Here is an 18,045-nt window from a genome sequence, read left to right as displayed (position 1 = left end):
GAAACCTGGCGAATTTGAACGTCCCCGTAAGATTTGGGCAGCCCTTAATCGAATTCGAACAAACTGTGGAAGATGCGCCGACTCCCTCCACAGATGGGGTAAACTCCCCTCGCCTTCTTGTGACTGCGGCGCTGCAAGACAGACGATCAGTCACATTGTTCAGGACTGCCCACGCAGAGCATACACAGGCGACCCTATAGACTTTGTAATAGCAACCGAAGGGTCAATCGAATATATAAAAAAATTGGACATCTGTTTGTGATGCATTGTATAATGCATAAATCTAAATATATTCTGTGATATACTTAAGCCATACGCTAAATAAATAACCCTGTCCCGTAGTCCTTTTCCAGCAATCCTTCTTAAGATCTTCATTTTGTTGGTATCCAGACGTCTTTGTATTTTGCTTGCATCTGATCTTGTTTAGGCAGTGTAAGTCATAACTGGTCTAATAACTCAGTCAAATGACTTATATATTCGGTCCTTTGTTTCCACTCTAAGGTATTTGTTTTTCCAAATTGTGTCGTTTAGGCATCCGGCCGTTCTACTGGCTTTAATTATTAGTCTTTAACCTCTTCTTCGATATTATTGTCGGCTGATAGATTAATTCCCAGGTATTTACTTTTATTGTCTAAGTCCAATTTGTATCTTATTGGTTCTTTGGATATTACTAAGCTTTTTGTTTTTAAGCTGATATTTTCATTTCTTTTGCGTTAATGTTGAATTCGTGCAGTAATCTTTGTAGGTCGTCTTCGCACTCTGCTACTAACACGGTGTCATCAGCGTAACAGAGTATTTTTATCTCTTTATCGCCCATTTTTTACCCTCTTTTTTTCTTCACTTGTTTTATTATTGCATCCAGCGTTATGTTAAAAAGTAGAGGGATTAGTGAATCTCCTTGCTTGATTCCTGTGTTTGCTTCTATAATATGGGTTCTGTTATTATTCCATTGACTTTCATTTCTATTTTATTTCGTACATAAATGTTTTCTATCAGTTTTATAATATCCAGTGGTAAATTTTTGTCATATAGTAGGTGTATCACGTCTTTTAATTGTATTCTATCAAACGCTTTCTCTAGGTATATAAAACAGAAAAACCCTCGCTTGTTATACTCTAATGATTTCTCCGCTATTTGTCTTATCACAAAAACTGCATCGTTATGATCTTCCCCTTCTAAATCCTTGTTGTTCAACCGATATATTTATGCACGCCATTATTTTCTTCATCAGTATTTTTGTTGGGAGTTTCAGTATAGTGCTCCGTAAATTTATCCCTCTAAAATTACTGGGGTCTGCCCTATCAATTTTCTTAATAACGCTATCATCTGAGTGGTATTCCATTCTTCTGGAATTCTTCCTGTATTTATTATTTTACTTATCAGGATATTCAGTTCTTTGTGACGTCTCTCTCCTCCGTATTTTAAAAGTTCATTAGCTATTCCATCTTTCCCTGGTGCTTTTCGATTTTTCATCTATTTTAAGGCGTTCGTTATATCTTCCTCTTTCATTTCTGTTTGCTCATCCGATTCTAATCCTGGTTTTCCAGTTCTTCATGATTAGCTGTTTGATACAGGTTTTCTAGTTAAGTTGTCCATGTATTTGTATCAATATGTTTTACTTCTATCAATTCCTTCATCTCTGCTGTTTGACCTCTTATCATTTTCCACATTTCCTTTTGCATCCCGTATAAGTCGTGATTCATCTCTTTTGAAAATGCTTACCAATGTTCTGTTTTCTTCCTTCTTACTATTGAGTTTAACTCATTTCAAACTCTTTTAGATTCTTCACATATGTTTGTCTCGTTCTTTTGAATTTGTATTCTAGCTAGATTTTCTTTTTTTCTTGGCATTTTATTTTTATTTCTTCACAGGTCCATGGGGTGTTCTCCTTTTCTTTCGTATATGTTTACTTATCTTAAGTTCTCCAAGTGCGTACGTTGCTGCCATTTTGATATTATCTCTAATCTTCCTTCAACTTTCTTCTATGTCTTCATCTGGTGTTATGTAGTTTTCGTTCAGTACTTTTTGCAGTCTTGTCTGGTATAGATCTCGTGTTGACAAGTCTTGTAGCTGTTCTACTTTTATTCTTGTCTCACATTCAATAGGGTCTTTTTTCCTGTTTTTTGTAGATGTATTCTGATTTTTCCAAGTACTAGGTTGTGATCACTTCCGATATTAGCTGCACTTAAACATCTTATGTCTAGTACTTGAGAATGATGGATGTTTCTGTTTGTCAATACACATATAATCAATATCGGATATGTGTGCTCTTGTATTTTTGAATGTATATTTTTCTTGATCTTTGTGTCTGAAGAACGTATTGTTTATTCGAAATTCGTTCTGAGAGCAAAAGTTAATAAGTAGTTCCTAAAGAGTTTACAATAAATTATTCAGAATTGATTAACTTCTTGGGAATAAAACTGGATAATCGTCTATCTTGGTAAGACAATATACACTCACTCCGACTGTCAGCTCAAACGGGCTTAACTTAATGAAAAATATCTCTCATAAACAATGGGATGTCGACGTCCAGACTCTTATGACTGTTCACTGAAATTTGGGTTTCAACCTGAGATACAGTCGGAAAAATCAAAGAATACCCATGAACGAACATATAAAACACGCTGTATTTTCCTGTCAACATGTCGCAAAGAAAATTGCCCAGCGCAAGTACATGTAATAATAATTATTACATGGACCTGTGCTGGCCAATTTTTTGACACGGTGACAGGAAAATACAGCGTGTTTTATATGTTCGTTCATGGGTTCATTCTTTCATTTTTTCTACTGTACAATACGCTGAAGTGTTACGTTTGGCTTGTTCTCTTGTATGTAATGAAAGCATGGATAATAAAGACCAGCTCCACTAACAAACTTGAAGTCTTTGAAATAAGGTGCCTGCACCGAATGCTTAAAATATCATGGACATACTTAGGGACATATTGCGAGGAGAACGATATAGTTGTCGGCAACTGGAACTCGAAGGAAATATAGAGGGTAAGAGAGGTCTAGAAAAAGATGTCATGGCTGGGTAATATTCGCCAAATGATATTAATGAAATTACTCGTAATAGAATAATGTAATCGTGACTATCTAATATCTCACCTGACAATACAATGCACAGTGGACGCCTACGCAGAAATACACGGCACCTTTAAGAAGTAAAGTTAATAATAAATAATTCAATACTTAGTCACTATTTTCCCCCTAACTCGGAAAATATCGACGGCACGAAAAAACTTGGAAGAAATTGTTGGAAATCGCGATTGCAACAATTCATGAGTCCTTACCCTTTTTCTCCCGAAGAGTTTAAAGTGCCCGAGCGGGTTACTAAGTCAATTTCATTTAAGTAAATACGTTTGCAATATCTCCAAACAAAATATACAATTATCAGAAGAGACTGTAATTAACGAAAATAACTACCTATTTTTTTATCGAGATTATGAGGCAAATACGAAATGTACAATATCTAAAATCACCCAGTGAGTATTTTTCTCGTTAAATAAATTTTTTATTAAATAAATTATATTATTATATATATTATATAAAATTATTAAATAAACTTTATAATATTTAATGATTTGTTTCAAGAATTCAAATTAGAAGACAAATTACAACTACAAAATTATTCTTGCTAATTTAAAAACGAGTTTAGAAAGTAATACATAGGTACACTCCAATAATTATTTTAAAGATTGCCATTGTTATCGTTGAATGAGAACTCAAATTTAAAAGCATCAAAAGAATTAAATAATTTTTATTATAATCCGATCGACCCGACCGACCCCAAATTCCGATAACCAAAGCTACCTGAATACGTCTCATCGTTGTCTCAGGTAAATTCAATCTCGCACCTAGAAAGCTGCTAACGCCATCTATTTCTAAAACCACTGGTGTCGTACATAAACGCTCATTTAGTTTCGTATCTTCCAGTAAATTTATCAGTCAACGGTAATACATTAAAAAGTTGGATTAATAAATTCGGTTTAAACTGCAAAATATTTTCTGGTTTCACAAGGCAATTAAAAATTTCAGTTAAGAAAAATATGCTCCAACATTTTTTTATAACACAATAGCCCAACTTTTCCTTATGTCTCCCTGATGTCACCAACGTTTTTTAATACTGAAATAAAAATAAAAAAAACTATAAATTTAATGGTGTATTATAGAAATATTACAAAAATATGGTAAAACAATTCTATTTGAAGGTGTATTCTGATTTAGTGTTAAAGCGAGGCATAGTTTTTCTGCAATCAATTCGCGTTTTTATAAATCCATCCCTCGAATCCACTCCACAAACTGCTTGAGAAGCTTCTGTCACAAGCTTGACACATCGTTCTACACATTGTGTGTGGCAGTGATATTTCTCAATGTTAAAAGGGTCTAAGTCCGGATTCTTAATAAAATCTCGCAGATCGTCATTCGAAACTCTAGAGAAGATAGGTGGTTCTGTAAGGTTACACTCTTGCCAATTAATTAACTCAAAGTAGTCTTTTGTATCAAAATTTATAGGAGAAATTTTGAATACCCTCACGTTTTTTGATTTTGTCGCTGGAAACCTTGCTTTTAAGATGCGGCGTAATCCAAGTTCCCGAATCTGGAGTCGTTCATCCGATATCATGCTTAAAAGTATATTTTCACAATGACCGAAATATGCAGCTTGTTGAATTACAGCGTCGACTACAGCTCGTAATTGGCTATTTAAGTACCGAGATAATTGAATGGTTTTAAAAAGATGTTTTGCACCATATTTACATGTTGGTTGGGATTTTATGTTGAACCACATTGGAGCGTATACCTTCATAATATATTCTGTGAGTGAGATTAAGTTCACTGGTGGCATGATACTCGATACATAGAGCCGAAGAATGCGATTGGCAGTTGTTACCCACCTTGAATGTGCCAGGGGTCCGGGTTTTCGATCTATTACACTGGTAGTACACTGGCCACTGGATACTACGGGGCACATTTCATACAAATACTTTTGATCTGTACTAAGCTCTTTCAAAATATCTTCGGGAATCGTGGGTAAATTACCTTTAATTGGTTTGAACGCAATGATTGGCAGTTGGTCGCATTGTAATAATTGCTTACCAATAGGACCTGAAAATCCTCTAGGTCCAGAAGTATCTCCATCAAGATGGTGAAAAAGATGTCGAAGGGGTAGCTCATTTGCATGTAGCAGACATACAAACCACTGAAGCGGTTTTTGAAGATGTTCTTCTCTGATCTCTGATCGATTCGGGTGACCATAGTAAAACTATTAAATACATTAATAATAGACCCACGATTGTCAAGAAAAATAATATAAATAATCAAAAAAACTAAAAATTGCACCTGATATACAACTTAATACAGATGTTATATATATATAAATGCTCAAAGTGTTTTGCAAAATTTAGATCTAATTAGGGAAAGTCTGTTATGTTTTAATCCGAAGGTTATTTTATTAAGCGAGACCAGGACCACCAAGGACATAGAAGATAATGAAATAAGAATTGAAAACTATATGTGTGTTCGTTGCGATTCATCAAGTAGGTATACTGGTGGAGTGTTAGTATATGTTAAAAGTGACTATAGATGTTCTGTTGTAAGAAAGTATGTCCTTGACAAAAATTATTGGTGTGTAATTTTAAAAGTTAATTTTTTAACATCAACTTGGTACATAGGTTGCATATATCATTCGCCTTCATCATCAGATGCTAGGTTTATGGAAGAACTGGATAATATTTTTGATTTTATTGTTTCAACGAACCACTCTTTCATTTTAGTGGGCGATTTCAATTTAGATCAATTGTCAAGAACTTTTTATGTCAAAAAAATAAATGATCAAATGTTGAGCTACGGTATTTGCCAATTAGTTACAGAACCTACTAGAGTGACAAATGTATCTAAAACACTGGTAGATTATGTCCTGTCAAATACTAATAATATCATAGTAAATGTTCATGAAACTCCAAAATTAACTGACCACTCCATTATTTCTGTTAATCTAAGAAATACTAAAAGTACAGAGCATTATAATGTTAAGAAATTTAGAAATTTAAGTCAGAGTAATATTTTGACAATTCAAACTAATTTAATGTATTATAACTGGAATTTGAATTCTGTTGATGTTGACTCGATTTTTAATGAGTTATTTTTAAATTGTGAGATTGAAATCAATAAAACAGCACCTATTCAAATCTGCCGGTTTAACTTAAAGCTACCTTGGTTTGATAACGAAGTTTACTCTCTTATAAAATTACGTGATAATGCTTATAGAACTTTTAAAACAGCACTTGAACCGTTTAAACAGGAGTTGTGGAGTAATTTTAAAAGATATCGTAATGAAGTTGTTAATTTGTTAAAAACTAAAAAAAATCTTTATTATTTTAATAAAATAGATAGATTTAGACACAACCCCAAAGAAATGTGGAGAACATTAAAAAATTTAGTGAACATTAAATCCAAGGGTTCACCTCAATATGTTCAATTTGAAACAGGTATGTATTCAACATGTCAAGATAGCAAAGAAATCGCTAACCAGTTCAACAGTTACTTTGTTTCAAGTATCAACAATATTGTTGGAGCTTTGGATTTGAGGCAAACCTGGTGTAATAAAAATAGTAACTTATACCTACCAATAAATAAATTTAAATTAGTATCTTTAAACGAATTATGTATGTATGTTAATAAATTAGACAGTAAATGTTCAGTTCATGATATATTAAACGCTAAAATTCTTAAAGACATTTTTGAAACAATTGGGCATATTATACTAAATTTAATCAATACTTGTCTGTCTACTGGTAAAATTCCGAATCAACTTAAAGTTAGTACAATTGTACCAATTCAAAAAATCAATAATACAGTGAAAGCTGAAGAATTCAGACCCATCAATACACTACCCCCAATTGAAAAATTGATTGAGCTTGTTGTGTATGATCAAATTATTGAACATGTTAAAACAAATGCTATTTTGATAAGTAATCAATCTGGTTTCAGAAAGCAACACTCTTGTGATTCGGCACTTCAATTGACAATTAGTAAATTTAAAACTGAATTGGATCAAAACAAATATGTAGTATCTGTATTCTTAGACCTTAAGAGGGCGTTTGAGACCATAGACCGTAATATTTTACTGGCAAAATTGTGGCAGTATGGCATTAGGGGTGGAGTTTTTGACTGACTGAATAATTATCTATCAAATCGCAAGCAGAAGGTTAAATTCAATAATTGTATGTCAGATGAACTTAACATTGATCTAGGTGTACCTCAGGGCAGTGTCCTGGGGCCATTACTTTTTATTCTCTACTTGAATGATATAGATCTGTTTGTGGATTGTGAGTTTGTCAATCTTTTTGCTGACGATACGTTAATAGCTTGTAGTGATGTGTGCTTGGAAAATGCAGTGGCAAAAATGAATTCAATTCTAGAGGCTGTTTATAATTATTTAACATTAAACAAGTTAAAATTAAATGTATCAAAGACAAAAGCTCTAATTGTAACCAGTAGATATAAGTATAACAAAATCAATATAAATAGCATTAATTTATCCATAAATGGTGAAAAGATTGAAATAACAACAACTATTAAATACTTAGGATTTCAACTTGATAACACTCTTTCATTGGAAGATCATTTTGTTTATATACACAAAAAAATCAGCAAGAAATTATTCTTTTTTGCAAGAATAGCAAAAAATTTATCTTTAGAAACTAGACTTACTGTATATAATTCAATAATCCAGCCACATTTTGATTATTGTGCATCATTGTTCAACCTAAATAAAATGGGGCAACTTCAAAAATTACAAAATCGTGGCATGCGTATAATATTAAGAATGGGTCGATGGACACCAATAAATTTAATGCTGAATACATTGAACTGGTTTTCGGTATATCAAAGGTTTCAATATTTTGCATTGATTTTTGTTTATAAAATTAAAAACAATATAGCTCCCGATTATTTTCAGCAATTTATTAATTTTCCTAATACACACATACACGATACTCGAAATAAAAATAACATATACTTTTCTAAAATGAATTATAGCAGCTCAATGAATTCATTAATATTTAGAGGTTTCAGAGAATTTAATGAATTGCCTAATTAATTAAAAGACTGTAGGACAGTTAAAAGTTTTAAAGATAAATTAAAGGTTTTCCTTAAAAATTTAAAGTAGTATGTATTTGAATTGGCGGTGAACGTGCACAATATTTTTGTTTATTTTTATTGACTTTTATTGGTTGGGGAACTTGTTAATTTGATTATAATTCGTTATTAATTTTGATTATAATTTGTTATTATTTTTTAATTTATTATTACATTTATTATTTTTTCTATTGAATTTTTTTATTGTGAATCATTGTATTGTATTTTAATTCGTTTTATATGTAAAAAAATGTATTTAAGTTAAATTTGTATATTAGGTTACCTATTTTGAAATAAAGATATCTATCTATCTATCTATATTCTAACAGTCGTATTACACCACTCTTAACGCCAGTATTTACGACTGTTCCATCACATCCAATAGCTTCAATTTCTTGTAACGCGATTGAATTTTCTATTAGGAATTTAATAATGAAAGATTTGATATTTTCGGATGTACCGGACAGCGGAGAAACATGTCCCAAATATTTGCATCCTGGCTCCTGCACAAGTGTTATGTGTTCTTCCATGATCGTTTTTATCATAAACCTTTGCACCTTTTCTTACTTAGCTAAAGTTTTGTTTTGTCAAATGTTCTTGTAGTCTCTGAATATTGGAACGAGATTTAAGCCTTTCTCTTCTAACTTTATTTTTGTCGATAACGTTAGAAGAGTCCGCTGATGTAATTATTCCCATATCGGTTAAAACGGCGGATGCAAGAGCAGCTGCAGATCTATCAGATATGCCGTGTCTGTCACATGTTTTTGCAAAATTTTTCAACTGAATTCTCATCTGATTTTTGTTGACATCTTTAGAGGTTGAAGGTACAGAGACATCATCTTGAAATGTTACATCATCAACATCATTAATACAATTATTTGATTCTGAACTTGAAGAAGAATTGCCTACAGGTACTGGATTAAAATCATTCTCAATAACTACGGTATCTTTCTTCTTTTGTCGTTGTTGTCTCTGAGTATATTTTCTTGTTCTCTCTCCGTTCTCTATCACCATTCTTGTTCTCTATCAACCGAGCTTATCACTATTTTTCTCGGACCTCTTTGATCTAATAAAAATTCTCGTTCATCGAGAGGCAGTTTTTGAGATTTGCTACAAAAGCAATTCAGTAGAGTATTACATTTGCATGCTGCAAGATCGAAAATAGTTTTACTTTTCTCCTGAAAACATAGAATTTTATTTTGGTAAAACTTACTGTTTTGCCTGCTCTTAAATGGCTTCATAAGCTTGGTGTATTTGTCGTGGTAGGATTTTAAAAGCTGAATTTTTCTTGTACGTGTAACTATTGGAATTGAAGCCTTTTTCCATATTTCCTCGCAATTTCATGGCAACCTCTTCGGCGATAACGGAAAACGCTGGCTCTTTCTTGGTAAGCTTTTTGTTTAGCCTCTTCCAAGCACAAAATTTCATCACTTGTTCAAACGTCGGTAACACATTTTCAGGAATATTTGATGGTTGTCCAAAAATGGCGCAGTCCACAGCACATCTTGTTTTTATTCCCAAAGGTCCTGGCTTATCCATTTTAAAAAATCTTTAGTTTACAAACAACAATAACAGAAAAGTAATGCACCGCACCAAACAAGCAAAAATTACACTCACGGACTGTATGGCACAGATGCTAGATGCTTACTGATACGGAAATCGGGCAGGAATTTTAACGATTATTACTCGAATGATTTTAGCCAAGCATCAATGACATTGCACCATTGCATCTCAGAATGTCTCGGACCAATGATATTAGAATATTAGGATCTATACGATAAGCGTGGTTGTCGATTTTGTTTCATTGGTACTATCCGTTGCAAGATAATTCGGATGGGATTCCCCAGATTAAGAGACTGGGCCGATATCAAGCACAAAATAATCTGGGTAATTCCATCCGAATTGTCTTGCAAAACAGATAGTATTATGAATTTTCGAATAGCAGATATTAGTAGAAATAGACGTTTTGCGGTAATCTTCAATGGGGTTGGGGACACTTAATAAACAAATAAAATTTTAAATATCGTTTAAATGTGTAATTTACAACATTTTAAGTGTCATTTAATTGATATTAGATCGAGTTAGCACATGTTTTAATCCAAATAAAATAAATTGAAATTTCCATAAAAATCAGATATTTAATAAAGTTCAAGGTCGTTGGGGGGGCAGAAGATTCGTTTAGAAAAAAAATAAAAATGCTAATATGCTAAAAAATAACACTAGCAACTTTTTCACACTATTAGATACAACATTTCCAACTTTTATTTTTTCGATGCACCCTATTGCTCAAGCTTTCAGAGTTCACCAGCTTGCAGGTGAACCTCGAAATTAGCTGGAAATGCTAAGTGACACTAGCAGGATATCGTATCCTATATTGCGCATTACTACTCCCATTTGAAGCCATTCTCAAATTTCTAGGGAATATAATAACCTGAGAGAAGTTAGCATGGATAAATTCTAGAGTGCTATGTATTAAGAGTATAAGTCAAAAATGAAAATTTTTTATTAGGACTTTTCAAAGTCTTTTTTACCACTGATGAAATAAATATTACAACTAAATATCAAAATGGTGACGAAATATGATTAATAAATTAGTAATTAACTATTTTACTTTCTACTTTGGTAATACCTTATTAATTATATAATTCAAAATATGGACGAATCCCGAAAAATCTTTTTTATGACTTATACTCTTAGTACATAGCACGTTAGAATTTGTTCACCAAGTGGAAATCGTAACTTCGTAACTAAATTTATTTAAGGTTTGTTTCAACACAACTGAGAACCGTCATGTAACGATCACGTTACTATATAATTAACGTTCCATGGGTTCCATGGAAACGAAATAATATGCTCCATGGTACTGCGCATGACGGTGATCGTTACATGGACAGTTCTCAGTCGTGTTGGAACAAACCTTTGAAATTACATAAAATTAGCTTCCCAGCGAACCACAAGATGACGTCACACTAGTCACCTTGTGATTAGTATGACAATCAGCTGTATACTGATGGTCCTCAGTCCCTTTTTATATCACTTGATATTGTTTATTGAAGTTATATTTACTTTGAAAGTATCAGTGTTGCGGTCTACACTTTTTAATATAAAAATAGATATGACTCTGTTACCTTTTTTTTTTTGGGTGGAGGAAATCTTCATAAGACCGTCAGAGTAGACTGCAGCACCCCAAGAAACTGGTGTTCTGCCCTCTACCCTGGTGTGTGGGATTCAGTCCGCTTGCCCGATTCAGACACCCGTAAATCCGAGCGAATCAATCGTGAAACGCAACTGCCTACCCACTAAAACCCCCTCATTCCAGCCGTGGACACCCGGTACATATTTTTAGCAAACGTTACTTCGGACGCCCCGCTGCTGACCCTATCTCTACTCCATGTCAGTGGAGCCGACTGTGAGGAGTAGTTATTCTTTTATTTGTTCCATAAATAAAACATTGAGTACTGTGTACAGAAGAAAAGTATATGAAAAAAAGGATAAATTAAAAAGGAAGCATAAGTGTACACAACTAAATAAAATAAAACTAGATGAAAATAAGTATTCATAAAACAGTGTAAAGGTATTTATTTTATTTAGCGTATGGCAATTTGATACACAACATTATCACACATATGTTATAGTCTAACATCTAATGTATTAATATATTCAATCGACGCTGGTGTTGCAGAGGCGAAGTCCAGAGGATCTCCATCATACTTTCTCCGAGGGCATTCGGCAATCATATGCTGGATGGTCTGTTTCTCGGCGCCGCAGTCGCACTCAGCAGAGTTTCTCATTTTCCATTTATAAAGGGAATCTGCGCAGACTCCATGACCCGTTCTTATCCTGTTAAGAGTTGACCATGATTTTCGGGGGAGGTCAAAACCTGGTGGAGTTTCTGTGATGCATGGTGTGTTTCTCATTATTAGGTTCGGTCTGTCGCTCTGCATGTTGTTCCACTGGGAGTTCATTTGGAAATTGTTGGAACTCAAGTTTATTGCATCTCTAGTCGGAGGTTTTCTGGAGCGCAATCGATGTGAGTTAGCGTCGGCGACATATGTGTGTATAGGTAACTGCGGGTTGTTAAGCAGCTTTTGGAATTCTCTAAGCAGAGCATGCTGACGACGAAGGTTAGGTGGAGGTATGTGGCTCAGTAGTGGAAGCCACTCCACAGGTGTAGACTTGATCGTTCCAGATATGAGACGCATGGCGACATTGAGCTGAGTATCTATAATTTTTGTGTGAACGCTGTTCAGCCAAACAGGGGAGCAGTATTCAGCTGCGGAGTATACGAGTCCAAGGGCTGAACACCGAAGTGTACTTGCTGTTGAGCCCCATGTAGTCCCGCAAAGCTTCTGTATGATGTTGTTACGGGTTCTCAGCTTTGCTGCGGTGTTCTCAAGATGTTTCTTAAAGGAGAGTGTTCTGTCCAGGGTGACGCCGAGGTACTTGGGATTATAGTTGTGCGTGAGCAGTTGGTTATCAATGTACACTTTAAGTTTTGTGTGGGCCATATTGTTGTTCAGGTGAAAACAGCTAACCTCGGTTTTTTTGGGGTTAGGTTTAAGTCTCCATTGTTTAAAGTACTTAACCAGGCGTTCCAGATCTTCCGTTAGGATTGCCTCGGAGTTTTGTATTAAGGAATTTTGAGTTGCAAGTGCCCAGTCGTCTGCATATCCAGATTTTTTAGATCTGGTAGGGGGCATATCAGCTATATACATACTAAATAGCAGCGGTGCAAGTACGGAGCCCTGGGGGAGGCCGTTGTTAAGCGTTCTCTGTTTGCTCAGTGTAGTTCTCATGGTTACACGAAAGTTTCTACTGTTCAGCATAGTATTTGAGTCGGGCGGTTGCTTTGCAGGGGATTATTTTCAGGAGCTTATAGATGAGGCCATATTTCCAAACCGTGTCATATGCAGCCGATAAATCGATGAATGCCACAGACGTCTTCAGTTTTCTTTGGTAACCTGCCTCTATGTAGGTAGTTATAGAGAGCACTTGGCCAGTGGTGCTTCGTTGAGGCCTGAATCCTGCTTGTTCAATTGGTATTTTTTGAAGTAGCTTTGGGCCGATTCTGTTCAGGACCAGTCTTTCGAGGAGCTTGTAAGCTGAACTGAGTAAAGCGATAGGGCGGTAACTGGCTGGGTTGTCTGTTAGTTTTCCAGGTTTTAGAATGGCTATGATTTTTGTTTGTTTAAAGATGTTTGGTAGGTTACCTGTTTTGAGTATATCTGTATAGAATTTAGACAACCAGGTTTTTGCAAATTTCCCACAATGGATCAGGAATTCGGGAGGTATACCATCTATACCAGGAGCTTTGTTAGGTTTAATGTCTTTGATGGCGTTTGAGACTTCTTCTGGAGTGAACGGTGCGGAGTACTCTGTATCTGATGGACAGGCAGCTTTTAGATGTTTAAGCTCCCTTTTTATAGTAGTGGTAAACTTTTTATCACATGCTCCTCTGGAGGTGGCAACTATATGTGATGCAATTTTATTAGGGTTGAAGTCGTGGATTTGTCGTGTTGCCAGTTTGTCACTTCCGAGTTTTCTTAGGAGCGACCACGCTTTACGGCTAGACTTTTTGAAATCTAACGATTCGACTTCATTTGTCCATTTCTTCCTTCTTGCTACATCAAGGCTCAGGAGAAGTTCGTCCGCAATGTCACTTTCACCGGTTTCAAGATATTCTTCGTAGAGGTTTTGGCTTTCCTCACTCCATCCTGGTATGTATTGCTTACGATGGCCCCTGGGAATGTGTTTCTTTGCTGTAGCAATTATTGCCCCTCTAAACCTTTCATAATTTTTGTATGTTGGTGGAATCCTTCGTAGGATTTTATCGAGTTCGTTGGTAAAGGCGGGCCAGTTACCTTTGTTAAAGTTCCAGCGTGGTCGTGGAATGGTTGTGACTAGTGGGATTTGGATACCAATCTCAATAATGATCGGCCTGTGCTGGCTATGCGGGAAGTCATGAAGTACTCTTCTCTTGGTTGGTAAGGGGTAGCTTTTCTGGTTTTTGCTCACAAAACAAATCTGGATTGTACTCTTGTTTCCATGCCGCCGATTTAAAAGTGCCCCGGTCTTTGGCATCGAAGACGTGATGCAGGTGGTTACTCTCTGCCCAGTCTAGCAGTGTCTCCCCGTTTTCATCGTTATTTCTGTATTTCCATTCTTGATAATGGCTGTTAAAATCACCTAAATAGATGGCGGGATGGGGCCTTATGTCTATGACGTGGCTTGGCCATGTAATACTTGGGGGTTTATAAACATTTGTCACTTCCATTTCACCTATTTTGGTAACGGTCAAATGTATATTATCTTGCATGGTGGAAGATATGAGGTGAGCGTTTTCTACGGAGTTTTTTACGTAGTTGGCGGTACCATAAGCATGGTGATAGGTTGCTCCCAGAAGATCATAGCCTGGAATTTTGCCTCTACTTGTGAGTTGTTCGTTCGCAGCATGGGATTCCTGTATGACTACCAGGTCGATGTCGTTAGAAAGTAGTATGTTTGACAGCATTTCGCTTTTGGATCGACTAATGCCTTCAATATTTATCTGACAAATCCGGACAATGGGTCCCAGAGTTCTAGTCGCTTGGTTCTCATAAGAACCATTTCTTGGTTGGGCGTTCATGTTTGCAGTTGTGTATTGGCCAGGAGATCGTTAGATAGTTTGGCCGCCTGTTCGTTCTAGCTCATTTAGTGTTAACCAGAGGGCACGTGCAGAATTCTTCTGCGGACGCGAGCTAGTTTACCCTCCAGTGTAAAGGTAAAAATGTATAGATAAAAGATGTATATGTAAAATAAAGGATAAAATATCCTTAATAATGTCTTCTGTCACTCTCTCATCTCCCATCTTGTCTCGCTCTCTCTCGCGTTTCTTTTTTTTTATTGTCTCTGTTATTATGTCTACTATCACATTGAAATTTTCTTTGCTTTGTATGGCTACATTCATTATAGTCTCTGGTGTTGTCTCACCTAGTTTTGTTCTCATGTCTTGTTTATCGTGGAAAACGTTGCCTCTCGGATACCTGGACAATATCGAGAGAGAAATGTTTGTATCAAAAAAGGTATTAGAACAGAGTACTCTTTATTCTCTGTGATAGCATGATGACTATGCATTTACTCTGCTTGACATTTCTCGTTTCTAGTCTTACAACTGAGCTCTAAGCCCAGAATATGACTAGATTTGCAAATTGGTCAGTTTTTGACAATGCACAATTGAAAGAAAATTTGATGTACAGAGATGTTCATAATTTTTGAAGTCTGTAGTACAAATAAATATATATTCTTACAAAATCATTGAATGTGTAAAGTTTGTTTTTTTCTAAAAGTGGTGTTTGTTTTTCAGTGAAATTCTGGATGAAGAAGAGTTGTTGACCAAGCTGGGGGTTCTGCTGACTGACAGCAGCTGTGCATTTTTCAGACCATCAGTGTTAGCCTTCACACTTTTGAGATTTGAAGTTGACAAGCAACTATCTCATACTATTAACAAAACAGCAAGTTTTGGTGACGTCATCCATACATTAGCTGTGATGAAGGAGTTACAACTGAGATGTGAGGTAAGACTTCTTTTTTTTCTTTCAGTACTCTGTCCGATTATCGAACATTGGCGATCATATTGGCAATAATAACTTTGTTTACGGCAGCTCTAAACAGATTAGCGGTGGTCTATTGATACCACTCCCGGAGATTTCGGAGCCAGGATGTTCTTTTTCGGCCTGGGCCACTTCTTCCGGTGATCTTGTGCTGTATTATGAGATGTAGGTGATACGTTATACCTCTCTGGATGTCTCATTACATGGCCGAAATAATGTAGGTAACTTTAGAATTTTTATTTTTTTTGTTATTTCTGTGCTGTTATTTATGAGGTAAAACTGTTTCATATCTTATTCGATCAACCCAACTGATACATAATACCCGTCGATAGATCCACATCTCCAAGGCTTCCAATTTTTTCATTAGTGTCTCTGTAAGGGCCATACAGCAATGTGGAGAATATGTAGCAGCTTATTTATTTATTTAAATAAATGTTACCTACTTAAAACCATGTCGCAACTATATATTGATTCATAAACAATAAGAGAAAAAAACAAAAAACAGTCAAATTATTAGACTGTCCACCTGTCTACGAAATTTCGCTAAAGAAACCCCTGTTACATCTAGATTATAACAATTTCATGAGCTGTGGCAATGGAGCATGGTATCCGTAGTTGGTTATATGACTATTAGGGGCAAACAAAACATTGTTCCTTGTAACTCTTAAAGGCACACGAAATTTAAACAAGGGTAACAGTTCTTCTGAACCAACAATTCCGGATATAACTTGTAAACAAAATTATGTATTAGTCTGATTTTAGGTTTAACGTGATATCTCTATTAATAAGAATTTTCTTTAGTTTATATAAGGCGGCTCTGGCTTTTTCAATGCGTATTCTTATTTATTTATATCCCAGTTATCGTTAACGTTGGTGCCCAAATAGGTAATATTGTTGACTCTTTCTAACGTTATTCCATACGCTCTGCTGTTCATTGGTTGTAACTCCGTGCTGACAACCATAAGTTTTGTCTTAGAAGTATTAAGTTGTAGTCCATATTCATCACATGCTTCTGTCACCCTATTTATTAGTCGTTGTAAGTGGTCTTCATTGGAGGCAATCAATACCGTGTCATCTGACATTAATTCCGTTGATTTTAATGCCTACATCTTCATCTAAGGCTTCTTTGAAAATTAATTTGGAGTAGATATTAAAAAGTAAAGGCGATAAAATACATCCTTGCCTCTGCTTCCGTTGTGACCCGTTGCAAGACACGTATCAGTTTGTCATGGGTTACTTGGTCAAAGGCCTTTTCGAAATCAATAAAACACATGTAAACCGGTTGTTGTATATCCCTAGGTACATCTTTGAACCATGACCTTCAAGCTGAATAATGCTTCTCTGCTTCCAAGGTTGATTCTGAAAACAAACTGTGTTTCGCTTAGTTGTTCTATTTTGTTTTAAATTCTCGAGTGCATAAGAAAATTTTCAGTACATGACTCATCAGACTGATAGTGCGATGATTGCTACACTGTTTAGAGTTTATTTTCTTTGGTATCATGACAAATGTTGACAGTAGCCAGTCTGTTGGTATATGCCGTTTCATATATTTTATTAAAGAGACTTAGAAGAGAGTGTTACCCTTATCGTCTAGTAGTTTTGATTATTTCGCTGGGAATTTCATCTGGGGCCTGATTCTAATTCATTTCAAGGTCGAAATTTAATAGCGACTTCGCCATGATAGTCGCAATTTATAGTGAGTCTTATTCATTTCGATATTAGTTACAACTGGGGATATTAACGTTATCATTTTGACACTGCTCAGAATTTGGATTGGCCCCTCAGGGAGTTTGAAAAATCCCTGATTTTTACCTAGACTTCTCTAGATATTCTCTTATTTAAATACTATCGCTTTAATATTTAATCCCAAACTTCTCTCAATATACAGTTCTGGAAGACCAGAACAAAGACGACATAGAGCTGTCCTTATTTGGCGGCATAGAGTCATTATTTTATTGTATGTTCTTTCTTTAAACCGTTCCTTTACCAAATAGTGATCCCTATCTATGTTTACTCCTGAAAGGCCTAACATCTAAAAGGTTAGAACAGTGTTTTGCATGGATGACTATTTGGTTAATCGTTTCATTATCAACAGAGTTCTACATTCACAATCTTTGTGGGGTTATCGTGTTCCACCTATTGCCATATTTTTAATCATAACTAAGTTTATCGTAAGTTTGTTGTCATTAAGTCTGCATATAAGTTCTCTTATATGCTATATGCCGATGGTGGGAAAAAAGATATTCTCTCTACCGACTTTAATTGTGCAGTTTTATCATTGGTGTGTACGAAAATTGGCGCATATTTGAGGTTGGTGCAA

General features: G+C 35.3%; 1 protein-coding gene across 2 annotated transcripts in view; it reads left to right on the top strand.

Moving 5' to 3' along the window:
* Window positions 1-18,045, top strand: part of LOC126878681 (cyclin G) — a 51,267-nt gene that overhangs the window by 9,815 nt on the left and 23,407 nt on the right. Inside the window, exons 4-5 of one of the 2 annotated variants that reach the window (XR_007695733.1) lie at window positions 15,479-15,689; window positions 15,777-15,942. Coding sequence is in view for 1 of the 2 variants with exons in the window: in XM_050641536.1 (XP_050497493.1) it covers window positions 15,479-15,689 (211 nt within the window). In the remaining variant the exon portion in view is untranslated. The remainder of the gene's footprint in view (window positions 1-15,478; window positions 15,690-15,776; window positions 15,943-18,045) is intronic. The other variant, XM_050641536.1, reaches the window with a different exon arrangement.

Source organism: Diabrotica virgifera, chromosome 10, assembly GCF_917563875.1.
Source record: "Diabrotica virgifera virgifera chromosome 10, PGI_DIABVI_V3a".
NCBI lineage: Eukaryota > Metazoa > Arthropoda > Insecta > Coleoptera > Chrysomelidae > Diabrotica > Diabrotica virgifera.
Note: the sequence above shows the minus strand (reverse complement) of the source record. Positions and strands in the feature narration are given on the sequence as shown.